This window comes from Parasteatoda tepidariorum, chromosome 9 (genome assembly GCF_982258835.1).
Source record: "Parasteatoda tepidariorum strain Cologne lab strain chromosome 9, Ptep-v5.0, whole genome shotgun sequence".
Lineage (NCBI taxonomy): Eukaryota > Metazoa > Arthropoda > Arachnida > Araneae > Theridiidae > Parasteatoda > Parasteatoda tepidariorum.
In genome coordinates this window covers 40,318,320-40,343,325 of record NC_141763.1, presented here as the reverse complement: position 1 = coordinate 40,343,325, position 25,006 = coordinate 40,318,320, and the positions used below count along the sequence as shown (strand labels likewise).

Below are 25,006 nucleotides of genomic sequence, written 5' to 3'. Positions count from 1 at the left end.
TAGATGTATATGCTTAGAAATGTATGGGTTTCCTGAAATTTAATGAGTTCAGCCCGGTGACCTGTTCTATTGGAACTGAGTAGTTTTAAATTCTTCTTTTGTATGAGTTCCGAGTCCCCACAATTTTTTTTAATTACTTGGCTAATAATATAACATTCGTGCAAAACACTAAACAAAAAATTTTATTTATTAATATATATATATATATATATATATATATATATATATATATATGTTTATTTGTTTGTTAATATGTTTATTATTTTAATATATTTATTAAAAACATTCAGGATAATTTGTCGGATGTAGAATACAATAATTAATGCAAAATTCTTGACGAAAAATTTTCTATGCAGAAATCTGTTCATGCTGAAATTGCAAACAATCATTTGATGAAAAAAACTTTAAAAAATTTCATAAACTTAATTTTTAAAGTAAATTATAAATGTTAATTTAATTACGTAGTGTTCGCAAGCTATTGACGGTGATAACCCAGCTTGTAACGAATAATTAAACAGACGTAATCATTAAAAAAATCAACAGCGTACAATAAATTCCCTTTTTTTTAATGAAAATTAGCAGTAAGCTAGCGAATATTACTGGTATTATCTTTAAAATTTTAGGATAAAAAAGAATTTTTTACAGTTTAATATATATAGCAATGGCTAATGCTAAACCAGATAGAAAATTAGTTTTTTCGTTGACCGACTAATTTAAATTTTAAAAGGATTTTTAGGATCGATGGTTAAAAACTGCTCCTTTTGTTAATTTGAAAATTTCACGAACCTAAAACAAATAGTTATGAAGTTATAACAGACAAAACAATGACTATGTCGGAACAAAATTCTGACACAGCAGTAAAAGAAGAGATGGAAAAAAATCACTCTACTTATATTTTTCGCGAATACACAAGAAGTATTGAAAAGACTCTCTTAATACATTATATATATTGAAGATTCCATTAATTTGTGATTTAAATTTTTCTTAGTAATATAAATTAACTGTACAACTTAAAAAATTTCATAAGGAAGGAAAACTGATAGATCACAATCTGATTTTGTGAGTAACTCAGCATGCATTATATTTGCCCATTTTACTGAGGTAATAGAGATGCTCAGTGACTTACTGAACACAAACCAATCACTGATATTGATGTGATAAATTCGTGAATGGTGAGAGATGCTGATGTAAACTGTTTTGAAGTAATTATACCCTAAAATACGTAGGGAATAAATTTTGAATCAATGAATAAAAAATATATTTTCAAAAAATTTTGATTAGGGCAAAGACATTAACTTGTTATTTTATTTTATAACCGTCGTTGAACAGCCGACCCAGTTTTATGAGTTTACGACAACTAATGTTCAATTCCGTAGCCTTGTAATTTTGAACCCAATCCAGAAAACAAGGGAACTCCTGGATCAAGTATTGGGAGAAATTTGCCTTCGTGGAGGACTTTTTGAGGGAGCTAACCAGCTTTTGCGTTACATGGAGAGGAAGACCACGAGAACCTCCCACGGTTACCCTGACGGCAAGGGGACTCTAACCCGTGATCCGTCTACCACTGAGGATATTTCACGTCAGCACTGTGATCGATGCGAGCTGGATGCGGGATTCGTATCGACTGGGATTCGAACCCGGTTCGCCTCACTGGAAGGCGAACGCTCTACCCCTGAGCCATCGCGGCTCTTAATACTTTATTTCTACTAACGAGACCAGTGGTTTCCAACTGGTGGTCTGGGGGCCGCATCTGGCCAGCGAAGACTTTTTTTGTGGCCCACGAACTAAAATATTTTAGTTGTCATTTTTTTGCGGACAATTTTAGTAAAAAATCTATATGGGTTAAAATATTTGACTCGTTAATAAAAACTTAATTTCTACAAAATCTTAATTCGGTACAAAAAATTTATTTCTCAGGTTTTGCATCCAAGAAAATATTTATTCAAATACAAAAATAATCGTGTATGTTGCTCTTTTTTATTTCATTTTTTTGTAATTTGTGAATATAATTTAGCATGTGTGTATCAGAATTTTCTAGAAAAAATTCTCCGATGTAACTTTTTGAAACCACTCATTTTGGACGAAAATATTTACACATACATTTGTTAATTTAAAATGTAAATATCTATTCTCTGGTGGTTGCAGCAGACAAACCTCAATATTCTCACTGAACATTTTGTGTGTTTCAATGTAAGTTTTAATACCAACCTTTTTAAAGTTTCATATCTTAACAATTAGATATTTGTTGCACAGTAATTGTTTTAATACATAGATGCACATTAAAGTTATTGAAGCCCGAATTTTTTAACATGCAATTAAATATTTTTAAAAATCTACTTCTTGTTTTAATTTGCAATTCAATGCTATTGTTTTGTATAATTTGGTAAAAATCTGACAGTAATAAACACAAAAGAGTCCTACATAAAATTTTGATAAAGTTGCGGAGCGCCATTTGATTTGTGCTTTTAATTGTGGCCCCCAGCCTCATGTTAGTATGAAACCACTGAACTAGACTATAAAACACTCTCTTAAACCATAAATGAGAAGAAAATAAAAATATATCAAAATATAAAATAACGCCATTCGTTTCAATCACAAATGTTAGAGATAATTTTGATACCATTTAGGAAGATTTGTTGCCTTTTCTTAGCATTTTTTCTTTTCCAAAACTTTTTTTTATCAATAATGCACGTGTGGTTTGTTTGCATATACTTAACGTAGATCGCATATTATATCATCCTCTTTAAGTATCCCTTGCTCGTAGCGACATCTATAGTTTGTTGACAATTTTCGCCTCAGAAAGGGCTGCGTCACTCAACTATCGTTAAGCATGGAAGGCAAACCAGCAAGTTTGTATATTCCTTTTTTGAGATCTTGTACGGAGGAATCTTCCTCTCCTATTGAAGGAGAAATAAAAGGTAAATACAATATTTCACTAACATCGATTTTGTAAAAATCCGTTATTCAGAGCATTAAGCGTATTTAGTGGCCTTGAACTAACAACACTAGAACTAAGTCACATGGTTGAGTTTTTTTTTTTTTTTTTTTTTTTTTTTTGTATCAAGCAATTGCAGCTGGTGATCGTTGCTGAAGAAATAAAAAAAAAAAAAATTTTATATAACTTTTTTTTTCCATAGAGAAGAAAATTGATGAAGCGCTTGTTGTTTTGTTTGTTTTACAATTCCTTTTCTTTCTTTAAATGAATTTTGTATGTGCTTTAAGGTTGTAGCTTAAGGTATCAAATGAATTTTTATTCTATTTTTTATCTTTTTGTTAGAATTAGTTTTATACTATAGATATTCGTTTTTTCTTCTTGGAAAACGTGCTTAATGTATTGTCAACAATTTTATTTTGCTTTTTGTGTACTTTATTCTTAAATTTTATGAAAGTAACCTTTATCATATACTGCAATTTCTTTTTGCTAAAATAAATTTTATGTATACTTTAGGTTCTTTTATCAATTTTTATTCTTTCTCTCTTTTTATTAATATTAATTTTAGACTCTAGGCTTTTATCAGATCAATTTTCACTCCTTTTATCTTATTTAAACTTGGTAAACACTTACTTTATTTTAAACAATTTTATCTTATTTATTTAAATTTTTTTTTTATTATTTCGAATTACTTTATGTATATCTCATTCTTAAACTTTCGGAAAATAATATTTATTTTACACTACAATTTATAGATATATTTATTTGTTAAAATCAATTTCATGAATATTTTAGCGTTTTATCGTATCAATTTTTATTCTTTTTTTTTCTTTTCGTTTGAATTCCTTTTATACTCACTAGGTTTTTATCTAATCAACACTAAGTTGATATTTTTTCTTGGAAAACGAAATTAATTTCTTTTTAACAATTTTATTTTAAATTACTATATGTATATCTTATTCTTTAATTTTTTGGAAGCAATATTAATTTTACATTACAATTTCTTTTCTTTTCAAATCAGTTTTATATGTACTTTAGTTTTTTATCATATCAATATTATTCTTTTTTTATCTCTTTGTTAAAGTGAATCTTATGCTCGCTAGGTTCTCATCTGATCAATTTCTATTTATCTAATTTCTTCTATGGAGAAAAAAAATAAGAAAAATACATAATTAAAAAGATTAAAACTATCAAAAAAATTTTCTTATTTCTTTTAAATTATTATGCAAAAGAATTAAATTTCAGAATTCTTTTACACTTTTGGCGTGAATTCCAGTCTACTAAAATTTTGTGGAGGAATATACGACGATTTTTTTAATTAATTGGCGTACTTTTTGAATTTTAATATAGACTGGAGGGCATTTAATGACACACAATTCGACTTTTAATTAAGCTTGTGGGGAATTATAAATCGACTATGTCAACCTTCTTCTATCAAAAGGGACCTCAAGATAGAATCAATTGCTGGATGCTGGATATGGTTGAAATCTCAGTGTTTGGCGAGAAGCGCCACTAACTGATTCATCTTATTCTATTGGTCATAAACTGTAAAGACATATATATATACACACAGGAAAAACAATCGTAAAATATAAAAGGTAGGGTTGGAGAAAACTCCATTGTCAAGAATGATGTTGAGCACATTAAAATCGTTCGATAATTACAAAAATAAAATTTAACTATATACAACAATATAGAAAAATGGGATGAGCAGGTATAATTAAAACGAATGAAAATTATTTACAATAATTCAGGGGTCTGTCCAGACCGAATTTACTACCGTTTAGCGGTACCTGCACAAATTCAACTTTAGGAAAAACGGTATTTTTACAAATTTAATTTTAGGAAAAACGCTAGTTTCACAAAATACTTTTTCTTAAAATTTTATTTTTGTATTCCTTAAGAAATGATAAATCCATATTCTTGCCATATTTTTGTGTTGGATTTTTAAATATAATTTTTCACAAATTATGTCTAAATTTTCACAAAATAGGTACCTCTCAGAAAAACCTAGACAGACCCCTGAATATATACATGTGTGTAGAAGTGTTCCACAGCGACCCGGTGATTACCGCTCGTACCGGGTTGCTCACTGTATAAGTTAGCAGGTATGTGGCTCACCCGGTTACACCCTTTCGGGTTGCTCCTTCCCCGTGCGCGCCACAACCTGGTGATATGATTAGTGTATGTTTGTGTTGTTTATGTTTTAAAGTACTTTGACATAATACTCGTACAATCTGAGCTTAAGAAAGCTGTGATAGGGCTATAGTTGATATTATCCTTAATAATGTCAATGTTTAACAGAAGGTTGAAATCCGAGGTCGTACATTTCATTGCGTCACTGAAAAACTTTGTGTTTAGTTTGGCAACAAACTCGTCTATATTCTCAATGTTAAGATCGTTCCTTATAGAGTCATTGCTAATTGCCATTGGAGCTCCTAGCATCATTCTTAAAATCTTACCCTCCGTATTGGAGAGCCTTTTTTTCAAATTGTTAGTCATGGTATTTAGAGCTGGGCATGCATACGTAAGTATGGGTCTTATGACTTGTAGGTAAATTAATCTTTTATTCGCCAAGTTGAGTTGTGAATTTTTACCAATAATTGGCCTAAGGCCAAAGTAGGCACCTCTTGCTTTTTTGATAATCTCATTAATATGTGTACTCCAGCTTAGGTTTTGGGTTAACTTTTTTAACAGGTTTGATAATGGTATTAAATAAGTTAATGTTATGGTTTGACTGCTTTTTATTATTAAATACTAGCCGCTTAAGGCGGCCAGCTGTCCGCCACGCTAAAGGTTTTCACAAATAAAGTTTTTTAAAACATAGCAGGAAATCTGAAGATTAGTGGACAATTAAAGTGTTCCTGTCCTGCAATTTTGTCTTCATATCCAGTTCTGCTGCAGACAAAAGTTAAACTTTTCTCCACTTTGATAAATGTAAACTAATGCGAACCTTATAACCTTCGTATATTATTGGTTTAAGTTGTCGAAAATTAATATTTCAATTGTAAGGTTCGCATTAGCATACATTTATAAGAGTGGAGAAAAGTATATGCAATTTTTAATAGTTTTTTGAATATGGCTCTTTGAAGACGAAAAAGCATAGATTTTCTTACAAAATGACTGATAACTAAAAAACTAATCCAAATTTTTGAAAAAGAAAAAAATACTTCATTATGTCAAAACACAATTATGTGCCGAGTTTCGTGCCTGGGCGAGGCTTCTGGGGCGATATATTGTGATTACAGACAGACACACACAGAGCAGACCTTTATTATTATGTATAGATTAGCTGGCTTTTGTCTGGGTGAAGTAGTATCCTCCATTTGATACTCCAATCTTCTACTCGTTTCAATTTCATTTGGAGTAATGCTACCTCTCTTTTGGAACTCATTGACTTAGTGACTATTGCGGTATCATCCGCATATAGGACAACCATCTCATTTATATTGCTATTATCTATGGGGAAATCGGGCCATAGTCTCATTCTTGAATTTTCCATTACTAATGAATTCGAGAATATTTATAAGTTGTTTAGTTGTTGATAGATTGGGCTTGAAGCCGTATTGTTGCTTGGGAAATTTAATTGCATGTGTTAACCGAACACAGTATATATAATATAAAATAAATACATATAACTTATTTGCTCTTAATTTTAAAACCATAACTAATTACCTTTATCATAGAAATATATAATCAAAACAGAACTGTATAAAAATGCCGTTAATTAAGAAAACTTACATAGTTTACGTGTAAATATAAATTACATAATTATGGCGATAATAGCCGAAACATTTCCTGATTTTCTTCTTTAATTAACGATCCTATCACAAGAAATGTTTAGTTAAAAAGATTACACAAAAAACAATCAGAAACGGTTTAAAACCATTTTTTTATGCTATGTAAAGAAAACATTTAACTGAAAAATGTTATAATCATGCAAAATAACATTATTCGCTGTAAAATTAAATGGGAAAAATTAAATTTAAAAAAATTAGTATATTGGTAAAATAAATTTTTATATTCTTTTTCTAACTGAAATTTTGATTCCAATATTTTAACGCTATAATTCGAATATTTTGGTATAGATGAACTTTCTCCTACTTTCTTCATTTTTGATTAAGCATCACGATTGATTAAATAAAATTGCAAATTATTTGTACTCAAATTAAATTTATGATAAAAATAGTGCAACTAAATAACACCAAAGGGTAACTTGTGTTGAAAACATTTGTTTTATACTTAAAGTTGACCTTGTTTTTTGATTTGTCACTTGACCTTGCAGAATTTGCTTCAAAAGAAAGGCACGTGGTTAGTCTCAAGGGTATTATGGAGAAAATACGTCACTCCCTCGCAGATTGAATTAAGTAAAGAAAAGATAACTTTCTTTTTCTCTTCTTTTCTTTTTCCAGAGCGATTTTTTTTTATTGAGATAATTTGCTTGTGTCCAAGATCAGCCTTAAGAATACAGTTAACTTCAATAAAAAAATAAGCATACGTGCTATTTAAATTTAAATTAAACAGATGTCACAAGCACAAATTTAGATACAGAGAGTTCTATGCAACACATTTTGAAGACTAACCCACGTAGACCTACTGGAGTAAACCTACATAGAAAAACATCACCCTAAGTTTCATTCTAATTTACTTCGGACTTCATCATAAAGGCAATACTTTTACGAATTCGTTTAGAATTTTTATTCAAAAATATTGTGTAAGCTAACATCATATTAGCATTTTATTTTTGCTAAAAGTAATGCATTTTTTTATTGTCTCTCTTTTTCAATTTTTTTTAGTGAGATAATTTGCTTGTGTCCAAGTTCAACCTTAAGAATACAGTAAACTTCAATAAAAATAAGCATACGTGCTATTTTAATTAAAGAGATGTCACAAACCCAAATTTAGATACAGAGTACGTACCGACGTAGACTTACAGAGTAAACTAACATAGAAAAGCGTCACCCTGAATTCATTCTAATTAACTTAGAGCTTCACCATCAAGGCAATACTTTAACGAATTCATTTACAGTTTTTATTCAAAAAAATATTGAATAAGCTACCAGCATATTAGCATTTTGTCTTTGGTATAAGTAATGCATTTTTTGATTTAGCTTTCCCCCGAAAAATGTTCAAGTTATAAACGTAAAAGTGAGCTATTTGTTGAAATAAACATGAGCGAAAATAAACAACTTACCGATACAATGATTACACGATTTTACTTTGAATGTGTAAAATCATGTAATCATTATACCAGTAGTTGTCCAATGATCACATGATTTCGGAGAAATATGCGCATTAATTCTAAAACGTTACAGTAACGCGATTTTTTTTTCTTCCTTTATTTACTGAAAATTAACACAAATCAGAATCAACCTATACAATACAGTTCGGAGAAATAACCTTTTTGAATGCAGATTCGTTCTTCTTTTACCATTAGGTGAATATAAATCTTAAAATTTAATTAAAATATACCTGTTTGAAAGATGTAGGAAATCAGCCCCCTTATAATTACGGATAGTTACATCTCCTTTTAATTATTGCTTATAAAATATTTTTATCTTATAAATATTTTTTTTAAAAAAGTGGAAGAAAAAAAACAGCATGGACTTAATCAATGGAAAATAACATATAAAAAACTAATTAGATAAAACTTGAAAAAAATTTAAATTTATATATTTTCTTTCCTTAACCAATAGAAATATCATTCACTATATCAACGAAATAAATTCCGTCCATTAAAATTGCAGAAAGCTAAAGCTGATTGTAGCAAAATGGTACAAGTGCTGTAATGCGCTAAAATGAGACAAAATTACGTTTTCTATATAACAAAAAACGGTGTTCTAAACTCTAATTCGGACTCTAGAAATACAAATAAAAGTTCACTGGAGGAACTTACAGATGGCAGTATTTATGTTTGCGTATAGTGCCGTATTGAGGCGAATTCCTCCAGACTAATATATCTGGGGCTGTCTGCTGCTAGGGTAACAAGCGAGTGGTACTCAAGCGACTTTGGTAAAACAGAAGTTATGTTGCAGAAGAGAAGATGCATGAACTGGCAGAAGGGTATATCAACCCACGAGGATCCAGGTCCTCCCAGTGTGCTCCAGGGAGAAGGTATCAAAATTTAATAAAGCATCATCACGTTGTTGAAATGTAGTAAAATTTCAGATAAATTTAAATTTAAAAGGTAGTTTCAAATTATTAAAAATGAAGATGAATTGGAGATCCGCAATCTGTGAGCACACAGATTGTGGGGGGAGAGAAAAAAAAGCTCTACGGGAAATGCTGGTCTATCTTCAAAAGACAGCGTTTCCTCTTCAACTGCTGCGAGAATCTCTACAGTGAACTAGATAAGAGTTGAGCCCTAGAGGTTTGGCAAAGGTCAAAGACAACCAAGAAGGCGCTTCAGTTGGAGACAGTCCAGTAGGCAAATGGCTCAACAAACATTGTTATAATCACATCATAAATATATATAGTTTCTTTATACCACGTTTATATAAACTTGCCTTCGTGTATGTCTGTCCGGGTGGAATTTTGTAATCGATTTTAAACTAACTTCCCGACTAGCTACAAACTTCAAATTTGGCACATAGTTCAGAATTGGATGACAATAAATGAAGATAAAGAGAAAAAAGACCTAAAGTGAAATAAAATTAAAATTTAAAAAAAGTCATTTTAGAGTTAAGTTGAGATTGTCTTTTGTTGTCGATTCCATTATTTCAAATTAGTATTACATGTCAGGTGAAAAGATTTTTATTGTCGGAGTATTTTTATTGGCTGAAAAATCACGTGGTAGGATCCAGTTTTTCCTCATTCATTTCCAGATTGTTTTGGTTCTCATCAGCATAAAACTAATGAAAGTCGTAAAGGTATTATTTTTCTATAAAGATTTTTGTATCCCTAATTTAAAATGAAAGTTCTATTATTTTAGTAGTGGTCTTGTAGTAGTCTTGACTAAGAAAAATAATCTAAATAAAAATATATATTTTTAAAAACCACGTTTTTTGTAGTGAAGAAAAAAATTGAAAAGTAATAATTTTTAAAAATATGTAATATAAATTAAAAAAATTATAATTTAAAATAAAAAAATTCCAAACCACCAATTTTTAAAAACCATGTTTTTGTAGTGGAGAATAATAATTAAAAAAAAATTGAGAAACGAAAAACGTGGGGCGCATGAAATACATAACAGTACATATACACATTTTCTTACTCATACACATGCACAGCCACTTATACATCCACATACATATGCATATACACAAACATATTCCACATTCAGATACAATTACAGTTACAGATATACATACACATATTCTCAAGAGCACACATACACACACTAATATAACATTACTGTTGTGTATTTCATGCGTCCCACGTTTTTCGTTTTTCAAATTTTTTTTAATTATTATTCTCCACTATAAAAACGTGGTTTTTAAAAATATTATTTTTTATTTTGAATTTTTTTTTTATAGTTATGATTTTGTAAATGCATTTAACTTATGTTTAATATATTATAGGAGAAATTCCGAAATGGCTAAAAGGCTCTCTTCTCAGAAACGGATCAGGATTACTGAAAATCGGTCCCGATCAATACAAACACCTGTTTGATGGAATGGCATTAGTGCACCGATTTGGTGTACAAGATGGTAAAGTGACGTACCAAAACAAATTTGTGAGAAGCAACGCCTACCAAATCAACACGAAAGCCAACAGAATCGTAGCGCATGAGTTCGCCACACTTGGCGTACCTGATCCTTGTAAAACGATATTTCAGAGGTAATTTTCATAAAAGAATATGCTATTATGAAAAAAGCACGTTAATTTTCTAGGCGCAACACGTTAAATCTTTTTAAAACCTAAGATAAAAAATAAAAGCCACTTTCTTTCAGACTGAAATTACGCATAAAGTCATTACTGGGGAGGGCATACCGTTTGAATGACGGGACTATTTACGTTACACAAAATCGTAATGTTATAAAATGTATTGACATAATGTATCAATGTTTGCAAAATCGGCCATACAGTTCAATGAATAAGGGTAACGCATTGACAACACAAGTATGCAAGCATTGAAACTTTTCAACAAAAATTTCAATGCTTGCAGGAAATTCCGAATATTTTTACATAATTAATTTCTAAATGTGTCGAAATTTTTTTTAAATGGTTCAGAAATTATGCGCCTTGACGCGGCAAACCTTAAATGGCATTACCAGTTTGAGTAAAAGTAGAGATTGTTTTTATGCTATCTGGTACATACCTAAGAATTTGCTACTTGTACACAAACTATTCCCAGTTTCAAAAATAACTCTGTTTTCAAGTTTTCATCATTCAGAGGCGAGCTATAGTGGTAAAAAGGTTTCTCCAAAACAATACAATCTACGGAAACATTAAAATACACCTTTAAAGCTTTTCGAAAGCTTCATTTAAAGCTCTCTTAAATTGCTAGTTTAATGTAAACAACTATTTTTTAAACTCAAAATTTTTTAAAATTGCAGGTTTACTAGTTTTTTCAAAAGTACTCAACTAACAGATAATGACTTAGTAAATGTCATTATGTATGCTAATGAACCATATGCTTGTACCGAGTCAAATGCTATTTGGAAGATTGATCCTGTCACATTAGAAAGCTTGGAAAGGGTAAGAAGATATACGTACTGTTTTCCTCTTTTTTAGCTGTTGTAACCAGGGCCCAACTTAGCCTAATTGGGGTCCGGGGCAAAAACCTCTTTGGGGCCCTCCTCTTCTTCACTACTTCAGTAATGAAGAACCGAACTTTATAAACTTATTTAAATTTTTCGCCTGATTATAGATATATAACAAGAAATTTGACTAGAACCTAAAATAGCCATTAAGTCCCCCTTCCTCTAATAATCAGACGAAATATCGTTCTGCCATTTTATTGATTTTCTGACAATTCTATGATTTTCATGTAGAATGCAATTTTCTGACAGTTAACTTTGTCACCTAGCTGCGAAAAATTCATATTCTTGCTAACATTATGGTGGAATTAAGCTAAAGTTTCGCGATTACGATGGCTCAATTAAGCCAATCAGAAGCCCATATTTTTGTCAACATATTGCATTTTGCGAAATTTAAAAATGCAAGTTTTTCATTGGCCAAATTTGTCCATCGCAATTACGAAAATTTAGCTGAATTCCGCCCCCGAAAACCATGGATTTACAAAATTTTTATTTATTCTATAGATTAATGAAGAAGCTAACATAAAACTGACTGATATTACAGTATGCTGATATTTTGTTTTAAAAAAAAGTTCACCAAAGACTGTAACGTAAAAGTAAACTTTCCATTCGATTTGGGGCCTTAGTTCAACACCTCCTAGAAAAGAGCAGGCCTCAGCACGGGTTACCATAAATATCCTTTAGAAGTCCAAACGTAATGACATATTTCGTATTTTCAACCACTGCGCAGCTTAGTACTCCGAACGTAATGAGATCTTTCTTATTTTTCATCTACTGTGCAGTTAACTTCGTCACATCGGACTGCTAAATTGATCCGTGCTGAGGCCTTCCTTTTTCTAGGAGGTGTTGCTTAGTCAGGCTCTGGTTGTAACAAAATAACGTAAATTAATAAGATAGATTAATTATAATAGCAGAGTATATCGCTCATGGGCTGCAACAGCGGCACAACTCAAAAACTCATGTTTTGAGATAAGTGGGTTTAAAGTTTTCATTGCTAAGGAAAATGCATAGGAAATGCTTTAGTTTGCTTAAACGAAGATTACCTTCAAGTTGAATTTTATTAGTATTGCTGCTGAAAGGCTGTGCATTTTCATATTTATTATTCGACTGTTCTTAGTCCAAAACGCGTGTTTTTTGAGTTGTGCCACTATTGCAGCCCATGAGCGATATACTCGGTGTATTTTTTTGTTGTATTGGTAGTGAGATTTCTAACAACCACTATTCCTATGACCACTTATAATTTTATGCTAGAATATTGTGAGTTTGTCTCTCTTTTCCTTATGCTTTGTAGTATTAGAAAAGTGATGGCGGACACCTGGGAATAAAATGAAGAAGCTTAAACGTTGCTATTTTAAGAAGTGAGGAATTTTTTATTTATTTACACAAAACGAATTAAATCAACCACAAGTCAATAGATATATAAGTTTTTGAACAAATAGTCGTATCGTTTCTGATATGAGTTCATTTGATTTAGCAGTTTATATTTAAAACTGTTAAATAAAAAAGAACAGTAGCACTATTTCATTTGTATAAATATCATGTAGATTTGATATATTTGACTTGTTTAAACTTTTATCTTCTTCTTAAATCTCCACTGCTTTTCAAGTACTAAATGTCCATCATTGCTATTCTTATTTTAACGTTACACCAGGAAAAAATTACACCAGAACAACTCACGCTACTTAATCAAAGAAATGAGCAGGGATGTAGCTGTGAAACTTACGATAAAGAAATAATCGTAATTGTTGTACCTAATGACAATTTTTAATGTTTATTTAATACTTTTCATCTATTTTGTTGGTAAATTTGAGTAGTTATCTTCCTGTCACTGCTGCTGTTGCTCATGCGCATGAAGGAACAGATGGCACAGTTTATAACGTAGGAAGCGTTTTTAAAATGCATCCACAGTACAAGATTTTAAAATTTCCCCCAAAGGGTAACTTTACTTCAACCATTTTCTAATAATATTACTTTTTACTTCTAAAATTATTATGAAATTTTCGTAAAAATCGTAGAGTATGAATCTTTTCGTAAAAATCGTATGTATGGAAAGTTTTGAAGCTAGTTATTATTGGAAATATTGTTAGTGACATACCAAAAAAATGATATTTTGAAATTCAATTAAATTTTTTAAATGTATAAAACAGTCAATGCTAGTACAAGGTCATTTTAAAATACTTACAGCAGTGCTATTAATAAAAATTTTTTTAAAAAAATAGTTCTTTTAGTAGTATAGTATTAGATCTTGGAGCAAGAGACTGTAAATTGTCATATTTCGTTTCATTCCAAATGTAAATACCTAAAAATAATTTTATTACTAAAATATCAATTGAAAAGTACAAGTGACGATTCAATAAAAATTATGAACTCAGCTTAAGATTAATTAATCTAAATTAATCAATTAAGAGGAAGCTATACCGCGTCCTCTTAATTTTTCGTCGCGAATTCTCTTTCTCCCTCATTACTAATTTGAAAGAAAGAAAAGTAAGTTCAAGCAAACCTAGAGTAAGTTACCAAGTTGCTGAAAAAATGCTTCAAAATATTAAAATGTAAACAAATTATAGGAGGAGAATTTCTCCATTGCGCAATAGTATTTGTAACTTCAGTATTTGTAACTTCAGTATTCAGTATTTGTAACTTCATAGCTTACTCTAGGTTTATCTGGACTCACTTATTCTACACTGTAAATTTTAAATTAGTTTTGGAGGTGAAACACAATTTGCGATTAATAGTTTCGACCTTGGTATGGCGTCCTGTTAAGTACTAATTCCCTTCCACCTCCCCAACATGCTACGCAAACGCTATCTCAACGGACTAGGTTTTAAAAATTATTTCGCGCATAGAATTAAACGCAATTAGAAAACTCGATTATCTATCAGATAATTGAGTTTTATAATTGCGTTAAATATAAGTTTTAGATTCATTTTATAAGTTATCGAACTATCGCAAAATGCGTAAAAAGTGAAACTAATACTATCTTCGATCATTCTCTTGACTAAAACTATTGGGACCCAATTTTTCAGATTGCGACTACTCTCCCCAAATATTTAAAAATCTTAATCTGTTAGCAAAAAAGTATTATTTATTGAGGTAATCAAATTAAAAAATCCGGCATAAAAACTACTTTAGTTTAGCATCAGCATATGAGCTGCAATGGCTATACAACTAAAAAAAAAAACATGTTTTGAGATAAGTGGGTTTAAAGTTTTCATTGCTAAGAAAAATGCACAAGAAATGCTGTAGTTTGCTTAAACGAAGATTACCTTCAAGTTGAATTATGAGTTGTGCTAGTATTGTTGCTGAAAAGAATGTGTATTTTTATATTTACACCTGTTTTTAGTCCAAAAAGCTTGTTTTTCGAGTTGTGCCACCATTGCAGCCCTTGAGCGATATAAAGACATAACCATTTGAACCATTCAGTGAGGCACTTAATACGTGAAAATCTGATCATTAGAACTAAAGTTATTCGGACAGCAATTTTTTTTGTCATATTGTACTAATAGTATAATAGTATGTTTTTGATAAGAACATTAAAATAATGAATTTTATCCAACCATTTAATTGTAGAAAAAGAGTCTGATAACACATTTGAAAAAGCTTCAGTTGTTTGTACCATACCGTCTTCAAAATACTTTTCCCTCAGCTATCATCACAGCTTTGGTATGAGCGAAAATTATTTTATATTTGTGGAACAACCTCTTCAGTTATCTTATACGAAGTTAGCTGTGTCTTCTTTAATCACCAAATCATCAACGTTTGCTGATGCTCTCTCCTGGAATGATAGCCAGCCAGTGAGTTACATTCATTTGAATCAATCTTATTTTCAATAATCTTCTTTTTATCACTTATGTTACACCATTATTCAATGGCGCAATTAATTTGATATATTAGTTTTTATAAATCGCCTAATCAAATTCAGTTTTTTTTTTTTCTTCTTCTGAATATTATTGCGAAAGATTTGACACTTGGCAAAATTATTGGGACAGGTGAACTGTCCTAATAATATTCAAATCGCAATAATCAAATCATTAACAATAATCAAATCGCAATAAAAAAAGAAGAAAAAGAAAAGAACTAAGATAATTAAAATTTAGGTTTACTGTTCTTGAACGAAACAAAAAAAAAGTTTAAATAGTTCTTCAAAAAAGTTTTTTTTTATTATTTTACTTCAAATTATTTTTATTTAAATAATAAGATTTTTTTTGGTATTTCTTTAATTAATTTGCTTTGTTTTAAAAATTGTTTAGATAATTATAAATGTTTTGTTAGTTTTATTTTCTTATTCATAAGTTTGATTTACTGAAAGAAAAAAAAAACTCGTACAAAAATGAGATTATTATGGAAGTTTGAACTAAAGTTTAAATTACGTAGAAAAATGTATTGAATTTTTTGAAATTGAACCAGTTAAGTTTAACTTAGTAAAGTGTTTAAAATGATTATACTTAAAAATGAAACATAGGTGTTAAGCGAATTTGATTGCTAGAAAAATGTTAGTGTTCTTAAATTATGTTATTTTTTTAAGTTATGCATATAAATAAGATTCGCGTTAGAATCTAATTATGTGAAGATTGAAAGTGTTAAGTATTTTGATAAAAGATAAAAAAAGATCTAGTTAGATTCAGTTTTTACATATTGTATGTACTAGTTACATTCCATTGTATTTATTTTATGTGAAGTTAAATTATAGTATTTATTCACATTCTAATTTTATTTTGATATCTAAATTGGGTTACAAGTGAATTGTATACCAATGTTTACAGCAAGAGTCTAAAAATAATTTAGCAACTTTAAGTTTTAAAGTTAAATATTGTACACCACTTCTAACGTAAAAATTGTATGTTGCATTTAATTTGACAGTTAGAAAATTTAGTTTTAAAAGAGACCGGGATAGCCTGGTCGGTAGGGTGCTGGGCCCATGTCCGACAGTTCGAACCCCGGCGGTCGAAGACTCCCGTGTAGTTGGTGACTGATGCACGTAAAAATTCTGTCGAGACGCAAAATCCTCCATGTTCCCATAACAAATCAAAACCTCTGGGGGTACTGGATTGGACATCAATCGTTCTCTGATTCAGGTCAAAATTACGATCTGTGGATGAATGAATGGGTGTATGAATGGGTCCGCCTTATAAACAGGTGTGACGTATGATGCGGCAGAAGTCGAATTCTTGGCCATAGATGGCGCCACTGAGAAACAAGAAGCGCCCCTCTGCCTTAAATCTGCTCGGTTTCACCAAGCAGACTTTCTATTAAGGCAAGTATTATTAGAAACAACCAACCTGTTTTAAAAGTGAATTGTTTTGATTGTAACATAATGCATTGGTTTTAACCATTAGTTTAAAGAAATACACAAAATACAAAGTTCATAAATAATTTTTCCTTTGTTTTCTCTGGAAAAGTTCTTCCATGGGGTGAGGAGTTATAAAGTCTAAAAATAGTAAAAATTATCGGGTTAGCAAAAGCACGAATAAAATAAATAAAAGCACGAGATTTCATGAAACATCAGAGAGTTTTTGATTTTTTAGAACATAGTTTTGGTTTTCGAATTTGATTTTTTATTGCAACAGGCTTTTTTATTCTACAGGCTTTTCTATATCTAATTGCAAGATTATTATTAACCCGTTACAGCTAATTTAATGTCATTACTGTATTTGTAGTTGTGAAATCTGGAAACCTTTTGCCTCCCCATTTTCAAAGCAAGTCACTGCCATTTTTTTCCCATGAGTCACGTCTTTTTCTTGATACGAAAAATTTACGCAAAAAGCAAAGAAAATTTGGGATTTGCCTAAAACAGAGAAAGAAGCAGCCAGATTCTTTCAAGGGAAAGGCGTTTTAGCTGAAATCGCAATTTGTGATAAGAATCATGAAATGCGAAGATGAAATTCAAGGGCGTTGCAACCTTTCATCTTGTCCGCTGTAAAAGAAGTATCCGTAAAGGCACATGGTTTCAGTCATCGAAATTGAGCTTTTTGAAGAGTTTATATATTGTTGGAGTGAAGAATTAACTTCAGTTATATGGTGTGAAAAGCAGTTGGAAATTAGACACGGAACAGTTGTGTAGACTCATGCATGAGGTTTGTGTGAATTTTTTGCTTAAACGTGAACAACGGAAAATAGGAGGACCTGGCATGATCGTCGAAGTGGACGAAAGCGAAAAAACAATGCGGGTAGGATTCTATCACAACAATGGATATTCGGTGGAGTCTGCCGGAAAACGAACGAATGTTACCTTGTGGAGGTGAAAAACCGATCAAATAACACTTTATTGAAGACAATTAAGAAAAATATCAAGAAAAAAACTATAATATATTCCGATTCATGGAAATTTTACTGACTAGTAAGCTAGAAGATGAAAGTTTCGAACATTTCAAAGTGAATCATAAGTACAACTTAATCGATCCGGAAACTTGGACGCACAAGCAAAAAATGGAGTGGCTGTAGAGCAGCGCTAAATGGTGAAATAAGAAACACAGAGGAACGGCCCGCTATCATCCCGAAAGTTATCTTGGGGAATTTATGTGGAGAAGGCACACGGAGGACCCTTTTGAAAATATTTTAGGTGTGATATTAAAATGTTTATGTCTCTGAAGTAAAAAAAGAAAAAATTGAACCATTTATTAACAGTTTTTTTTAATGTGTATGCTGTGTGTTGCGGCCAATAAAGTCTGCTTGGCGAGATTTGCGCCGGTATAAAGGAAAAGTACCGTACTTTTTAATTAAGTAGTAAAAAGAGTTGATGGGCACATGGCACATGGGATTGGGAAGAGAAAAAGGTGGTCAGAATCTTAAGCATTACTTCCTAGGAAAGTGAGAAATTGTTTATGAATTATTTTACACTGAGAATGCGACAAAACCCAAATCTACAAGAATTATACAAGGAATTATTAAGGTTCAGTTATATGTACGTAACAACGACAAACACGTAACAATAAAAACAATTTTGTACGTATACGTAGTTACACAGAGATTACGTAAATTCGTGAAATATGAAATAAATTTCTAAGCTTTCTTTTTTTCGTATTCATTATTTTTCCGTATATTTGTCTCACTCAATTTGCTGAATTCAATGAGACAAATTTTAAGTCGATACAATTATAAATGTTAATTAATGAAGAAAGAGTTTTGTACTTATATTTGTTCACGCGTTTTTAATCTACAATCTTTTTTTTTTCTTTTAGTGTCGCTTCCACGTCGCACGTCGATCTGATGGGGAACTGCTGAACACCGTGTACCTCTCTAAAGGTTTTTTTGTCTTTCATCATATCAATGCTTATGAAGAAGATGATCAGCTTGTAGTTGATCTTTGTGTTTACGACGATGGAGAGATTGTGAATAAGCTTTACATAAAAGCTCTTGAAGATTTCTTTAAAAATAATCCCCATTGCCCTAATGGTATTGTAAATTCACGGACGAAGAGATTTGTTCTACCTCTTAAAGTAGAAGGAAAAAACAAGGTACGTTTGGTGTTATATTTATGCATAAAAACATATACATATTTGTACATATAAACAAACCAATCTAAATTCAATTCTTTATCTTTTCTGATTTCTTTAAGCATCGAAAATTATACTGAAATTACTTTTTTATACTCTAATATCCATGATGCAAGTTAATTGAATTGAATGTGGGGTTTAAAGGCGCAAAAAAGAACAGGCTACGCCAAACAAACGGTTTTCTTTCAACAAATGTAAGAAAAAAGCATATTTGTTTTGTCAAAATGCATTGTTAAAACTATGCATAACACACAAAACATCCAGGAGTCAATTAAATCAGACAAAAGTGTAAATCGGATAAAATTGCATAAAACAGGTTAAAACATTACATTGTAATGAAATACAAAGCGATGACGTAAGTTAAAGTTCTTCTGATGTAGTAGAAGAGTTCTACAATTAGCACACTGCACAAAAAAAAAAAGAATTAAAACCTAAATGGTTTGAGTTAGTGATGTAATTTTTGGTACACGATCGATTTTCAAGTACGAAGTTAGTCACAAAACTGTAAATTTTTTTCAACAACATAATTTTTGTTATCAAATTTGGATTTTTTTGAACTACGAAATGTAACTGCAATCTTTAAAATCAACCTAACAGTTAAACCAAATCGAAAATTTCAGACCGTTTAGTTAAGGAGCAGCTAACATTGGCTTATTGAGTTGGCTTGAATTTAATTGAATGCAGTGAAATGTGGCAGCAAACAAGCGGTTTTTCGAATGATAGTTACATATTAATCTTAAATTTTCGCAAATACAAATTTATTTTACAAGAAATTTATCTTATTAAAATATGTAAAATTTATAAAACCGTATTAACACACAAATGCATTCGAAAGTAATTTAATTAATAAAAGTGTAAATTTGTTAAAATTAAAATGGGTAAAAATAGTACGTAAGTTATAAGATACAAAGTAAATAAAATAAGATAAAAACAGTTAGATACAGTATAAACTATCAATAACGCGGAGAAGGCAAAATTGTCAGGATGATAGGCTTCCTCCAAAAATTATTTATACATAAAATAGAACTAACAAAAACGGTGCGACAATATTGGTTAAAGCATGGGCACAAAGCATTTTAACATTCAAACTAAATTACCCCAAATAAATGCTGTATATTTTTCTATAATTTTATTTACTTTGTAAATATTCTCAACATTTATGATTTTAGGATGAAAATCTTGTAAAATTGCCAAACACAACAGCTACAGCTAAGAAATTGGAAGATGGTACAATTTTCTGTACCGACGAATTACTAACAGGTGCTGCTTCCTTTTTATTTTAATGCTTTAACATTTTTATTGTTTCTTTTTAACAAAAATAAAATACAAGAATTACAGAAACTTTAATCTCCAATTGATTACATGTAATTTACATTGAACTAAGGTAAACCAACCAGTGAAAGAACACACCTCAGTGAATGAACATCAGATAGATATTTTTTTTAAAAATAAGATTTTAATAGTAATCAAGTTCGGGAAGAGAGAAAAATAATTTGAAAGGAAAAGAAACGATCCAACTTATCGGAAAAGTAGGATAGGCACTCAAATATATTTTAAGGCCAGAACTTCTGATGCTTGAATAGCTAATAAGTCTCTACAAAAATAATTTGAAATATAAAATTTCGTTTAAAAATTTTGATATAACTCACAAATCTTAAAATTATTTTCAGATGTATGGTTTACAGAATTACCGAGAATAAATTATGAAAAATACAATGGAAAGAAGTACAAATACTATTATGCTGTTGCAACAAATGGAAAAACTTCGGAGAATTGTTTGGTAAGATTTAAATTTTGTAGTAAAATAGAATTTGACAATATGTTTAATAAAAATTAAGTCAGATCCATCTTTTTATAGATTAAAGGAGATGTTGAAAACAAAACATTCATTTCTTGGTTTGATGAAGGAGCTGTACCATCAGAGCCTGTATTTATTTCTGATCCTAACTCAGAAAATGCTGATGAAGACTCAGGTACAATGATTTAGTATTAAAAATAATGGTTCTCAATCCTAGATTCAGAAGGTGATGAAGTTTTTATTGAGCAAAAATTTAAATTGGGCACAGCATACCCTTCAACTATTACTGAATTTCCATATAATAATTTAGTCTACCACTACATATAATTAGTTTAAGCAGATATATAAAAGTAGTTTGGTGGTATTGTCACGTTTCGAACTGCTTATTTGTTAATAATTATGAATAAAAAATAAACAATAATAGATAAATAAAGTAATATATTTTCTTAAAGACTAATGACTTCATTTGTTCGTATATGCAGAGCCGGATTATACCTTTCGTAGGTCCTAGGCATAGCCGTTTTTGGGCCTTCCCCTCTTTTCAAAATATATGCTAAAATTTTCGACATTTTGCGTAGTTTGGAATTCGACAGCATAATACAAGATTTCGTTGAATCCAAAAATCGCAAAAAAGTATTATATTAGATCATAAGATTCTGCAAAATAATTTATTACCGAAAAATATTATATTTTTATTTGTATCTTCATAATTTTGTGCAAAATACACTTGTTGTTTTTAAAGCTAAATTATTTTTGTCAACAAATTTTTTTCTCCCAAGTTTTTCGCAGGCCCCTGAATTTCGTAGGCCCTAGGCACGTGCCTAGTGTGCCTATAGGTTAATCCGGCCCAGCGTATATGTTATTACCTGTCCGTGTTATCCCTGTTTTGTGCTATCCTTTCTATCTTCTTTTTCCACAATATTATTTAACTATCTAACATCAAGTTTACTAACCCAAATAATTTTAACATCAATGGCCTTTGATTCAGTTTGTAATCATATCATTTACGGAGGTGGCCTTTCTGACCAGGTACGCCAATTACTAGTACTCCAGTGCACCAATTACTAGTTTCCGCAGTTCATTGTCACGTTTTTAAGTTTAATGAGAAATCGTTTGTTTTGAAATTTTCTGGCTCAGTTTAAAATTGGAAAAAATCCTTCGCAACAACCTCAAATGTTGAAGGGTAAGGTAAAAGGAATAATAGCAACTTAAACAATTATAGCTCAAAATATTTCCCGCTTTAAAAACCAATTTTGATGTATTAGACGGTCAACTTCAAACATAATAATTAATTAGGTCAACTAAAATCAAACATAAAAATGTGATTTGAATAAACATACTTTTCTTTAATGAATATAGAATTTTAATCATCAAAATAAAGAGTGTAGCCACATTCTGAATACTATAATCTCAAATTGTCTAGATCAGACGAAAGTATAGGCTCCTTAATCATCATTGCACTTTTTGCTGCACCTAGGGTTTTGAAAGCCATCATCATCAGTTAGTTTTGAAAGCCATTCTAAAACATTTTGCACAAAATTATAAAATGAGCCTACCCAAAGATAATTTCATGCAAACAATAATTTAAATAATTATTTTATTTATTAATAATGCCATTTGTGATTACATCCCAATGATGAGCATTCTCAACCTTGCACTATGCTCAGACTGGTTATCAATTATTATTATTTATTTAAGTACGTTTGTTTATTGAACTGTTGAGTGTTTAGATTTTAAAATAAATAACTTGTCACTATTTATACTCATTTTGTTATTTAAATAATATTTAGCTATTTCTAAGACTTTCCACTATCATTATTCTATATTAGAGAGATATTTTAATTTGCTTATCAAAAAAAAAAAAAAAAACAATGAATGAAGGTGGAGAAAGCTGAAAGAAAATACTTACTTACCTTTATACTTACTTAATTAATACTTACCTTTCAACTGAAGAATCTCTATTTTTTTCCAGCAATCAAAAAAGTTCTGATGTTTTTAATCCCTGTGTTTCTCATTAGAGAGTTTCATCCAGACATTGTTTCTGTTTATAATTAAATCTTATTATTTTCGAAAAATATTTAAATTAATCAAATTAATTCTTATTATATTCGAAAAATATTTAATATCTTCCAATATCAACGATCTGAAACAAAACATTCGTTTAATTCATAAGTTGTGCAATTGTTTTCGATGCTCCTCTTTTTATTGAAAAATTTATTAGTTTTGAGTTTTTGGCACAAGAGACTAAGAAGCAGGCTATACAACACCTAACACTTGGTTTATATTTTGAGAACAATTTAAATTTTGATTACTCATCACTGTCTGTAGGGAGCTAGATTTCGATGAGGGATCGAAAAATGTGTACTAATTATTTTGGCACACTTATTATATTTATTATTTTCTGTTACAGGTGTTCTATTGGCTTCACTTACGTATGAAGGGGATGAAAACAAAGTTTCCTTGCTTGTTTTGGATGCTAAAACTATGAAGGAAATTGGAAGAGCAACATTTCATGCGAAATCTTCTGTTCCTGGAACATTTCACGGAATATTCGTCGATAAAGTTTAAATTGGATAAGATTAAAGCTCTATAAACATGCAACATATTTTGCTCCAGAATTATTTTATAATATTAAAAATAATTTTTTTATGTGTATTTGAAAGCAAATGTATTTTTGTACTGCTATTGTAATTAATAAAATTGAAATTATTGATGTATATGTTTAAAGATGTATGGGATTCCTAAAAATGTTAATGAGTTCAGCCCGGTGACCTGTTCTTTTGGAACAGAGTGGTTTTAAATTTTTCTTTTGTATTTGAGTTCCGAGTCCCTATACATTTTTTTTTATTACTTGGCTACAATTATAGCGTTTGTGCAAAACACTAAACAAAAAATTATAAATTTTCCAAGTACAAGTATTTAGCGCATAATATAATACTAAGAAAATTTACCATATGTATTGTACGTGACTATGCATGTGGCCCCATGATATATATATATATATATATATATATATATATATATATATATATATATATGTGTGTGTGTGTGTGTGTGTAAGGGAGTTAGAGAGCCTACTTCTACTCTAAGTGAGAGGAGAGACTCAGGCATTCTTTGTGAATCATCGTGTCAGAACGAAAGTGAAAAAGCCTGTGTGGCAAACAAAAAGTCTTTATTTACTATTGTCATAAATCTAATATAAGTTTATGTTTTTTTCCAAAGTTATTAAATTTATTTGTTATGTTTAACGAACTGGTTATTTCGTATTAGTATACTTTGAAGTAGCTCGGTCTGCATCCCTGATATTTTGATGTCAGAAGTGTTCGCTGTAATTGGATAAAGGAAAATTACGAATTTGTGAGTACTATGTTTTCTGACTATCATTCAGTGTGATTAATAGAGAAAAATAAAATAATGAGCTTCTTGTCCAGATCTAGAAAGGAAGATCTGTTAAAACTAGCAGAAGAATTAGGGGTTACACTTCCTCCTAGTTCTAAAATTATCAATATAACACAGCTAATTACTTCCGATACTAAATATGATGAAATATTTACGAAAAATGTGTTCGAAAATGTTGTTTCGGAACGCTTGGAACAAGCTACTGCCGAAAAAGAAAAATTAGCATAGGAAATTCAGCTTGAAAAGCTTAAAGGGGAAAATTTAAATCGGCAAAACGGAACTCCGACTCCAGCAACAGGAACATTAAAAACAAATGACTTGTATAAACTAATTAAAAGTTTTGATGCCAACGTAACCGATATCAGTACTTATTTACAGCTATTTGAGCGACAAGCAAGCAGAATAAATATAAATAAAATTGAATTCGTCACGTATTTAATGGAACTTCTCCCACTGAGCATTGTTCAAATAATTGCTCAAGAGCCGGAACAATTAACTGCAGACTATAATTTTGTTAAAACTTTGCTTCTGAAACGCTTTATTTTTTCCCCGGAACAATTCCGTCAGAAATTTTCTTTCCATAGAAAAGAAGTAAATGTTTCTTGGAGAGATTTTGCATATCAATTAAACCACTATTTTGACGAGTGCATTAGCGGTTTGAAAATAAGACTTTGACAAGCTAAAA

At 30.4% G+C, this 25,006-nt stretch overlaps 1 protein-coding gene across 1 annotated transcript; it reads left to right on the top strand.

Moving 5' to 3' along the window:
- Positions 1-2,761: 2,761 nt before the first annotated feature.
- On the top strand, positions 2,762-23,639 carry LOC107449852 (carotenoid-cleaving dioxygenase, mitochondrial). The gene is made up of 10 exons (XM_087151639.1): positions 2,762-2,918; positions 10,453-10,711; positions 11,431-11,576; positions 13,439-13,570; positions 15,202-15,425; positions 18,810-19,085; positions 20,294-20,384; positions 20,795-20,904; positions 20,983-21,097; positions 23,333-23,639. Exons 1-10 carry the CDS (start codon positions 2,831-2,833, stop codon positions 23,488-23,490), a joined length of 1,599 nt encoding a protein of 532 aa, XP_087007765.1. The 5' UTR covers positions 2,762-2,830; the 3' UTR covers positions 23,491-23,639.
- The last annotated feature ends 1,367 nt before the right edge of the window (positions 23,640-25,006 follow it).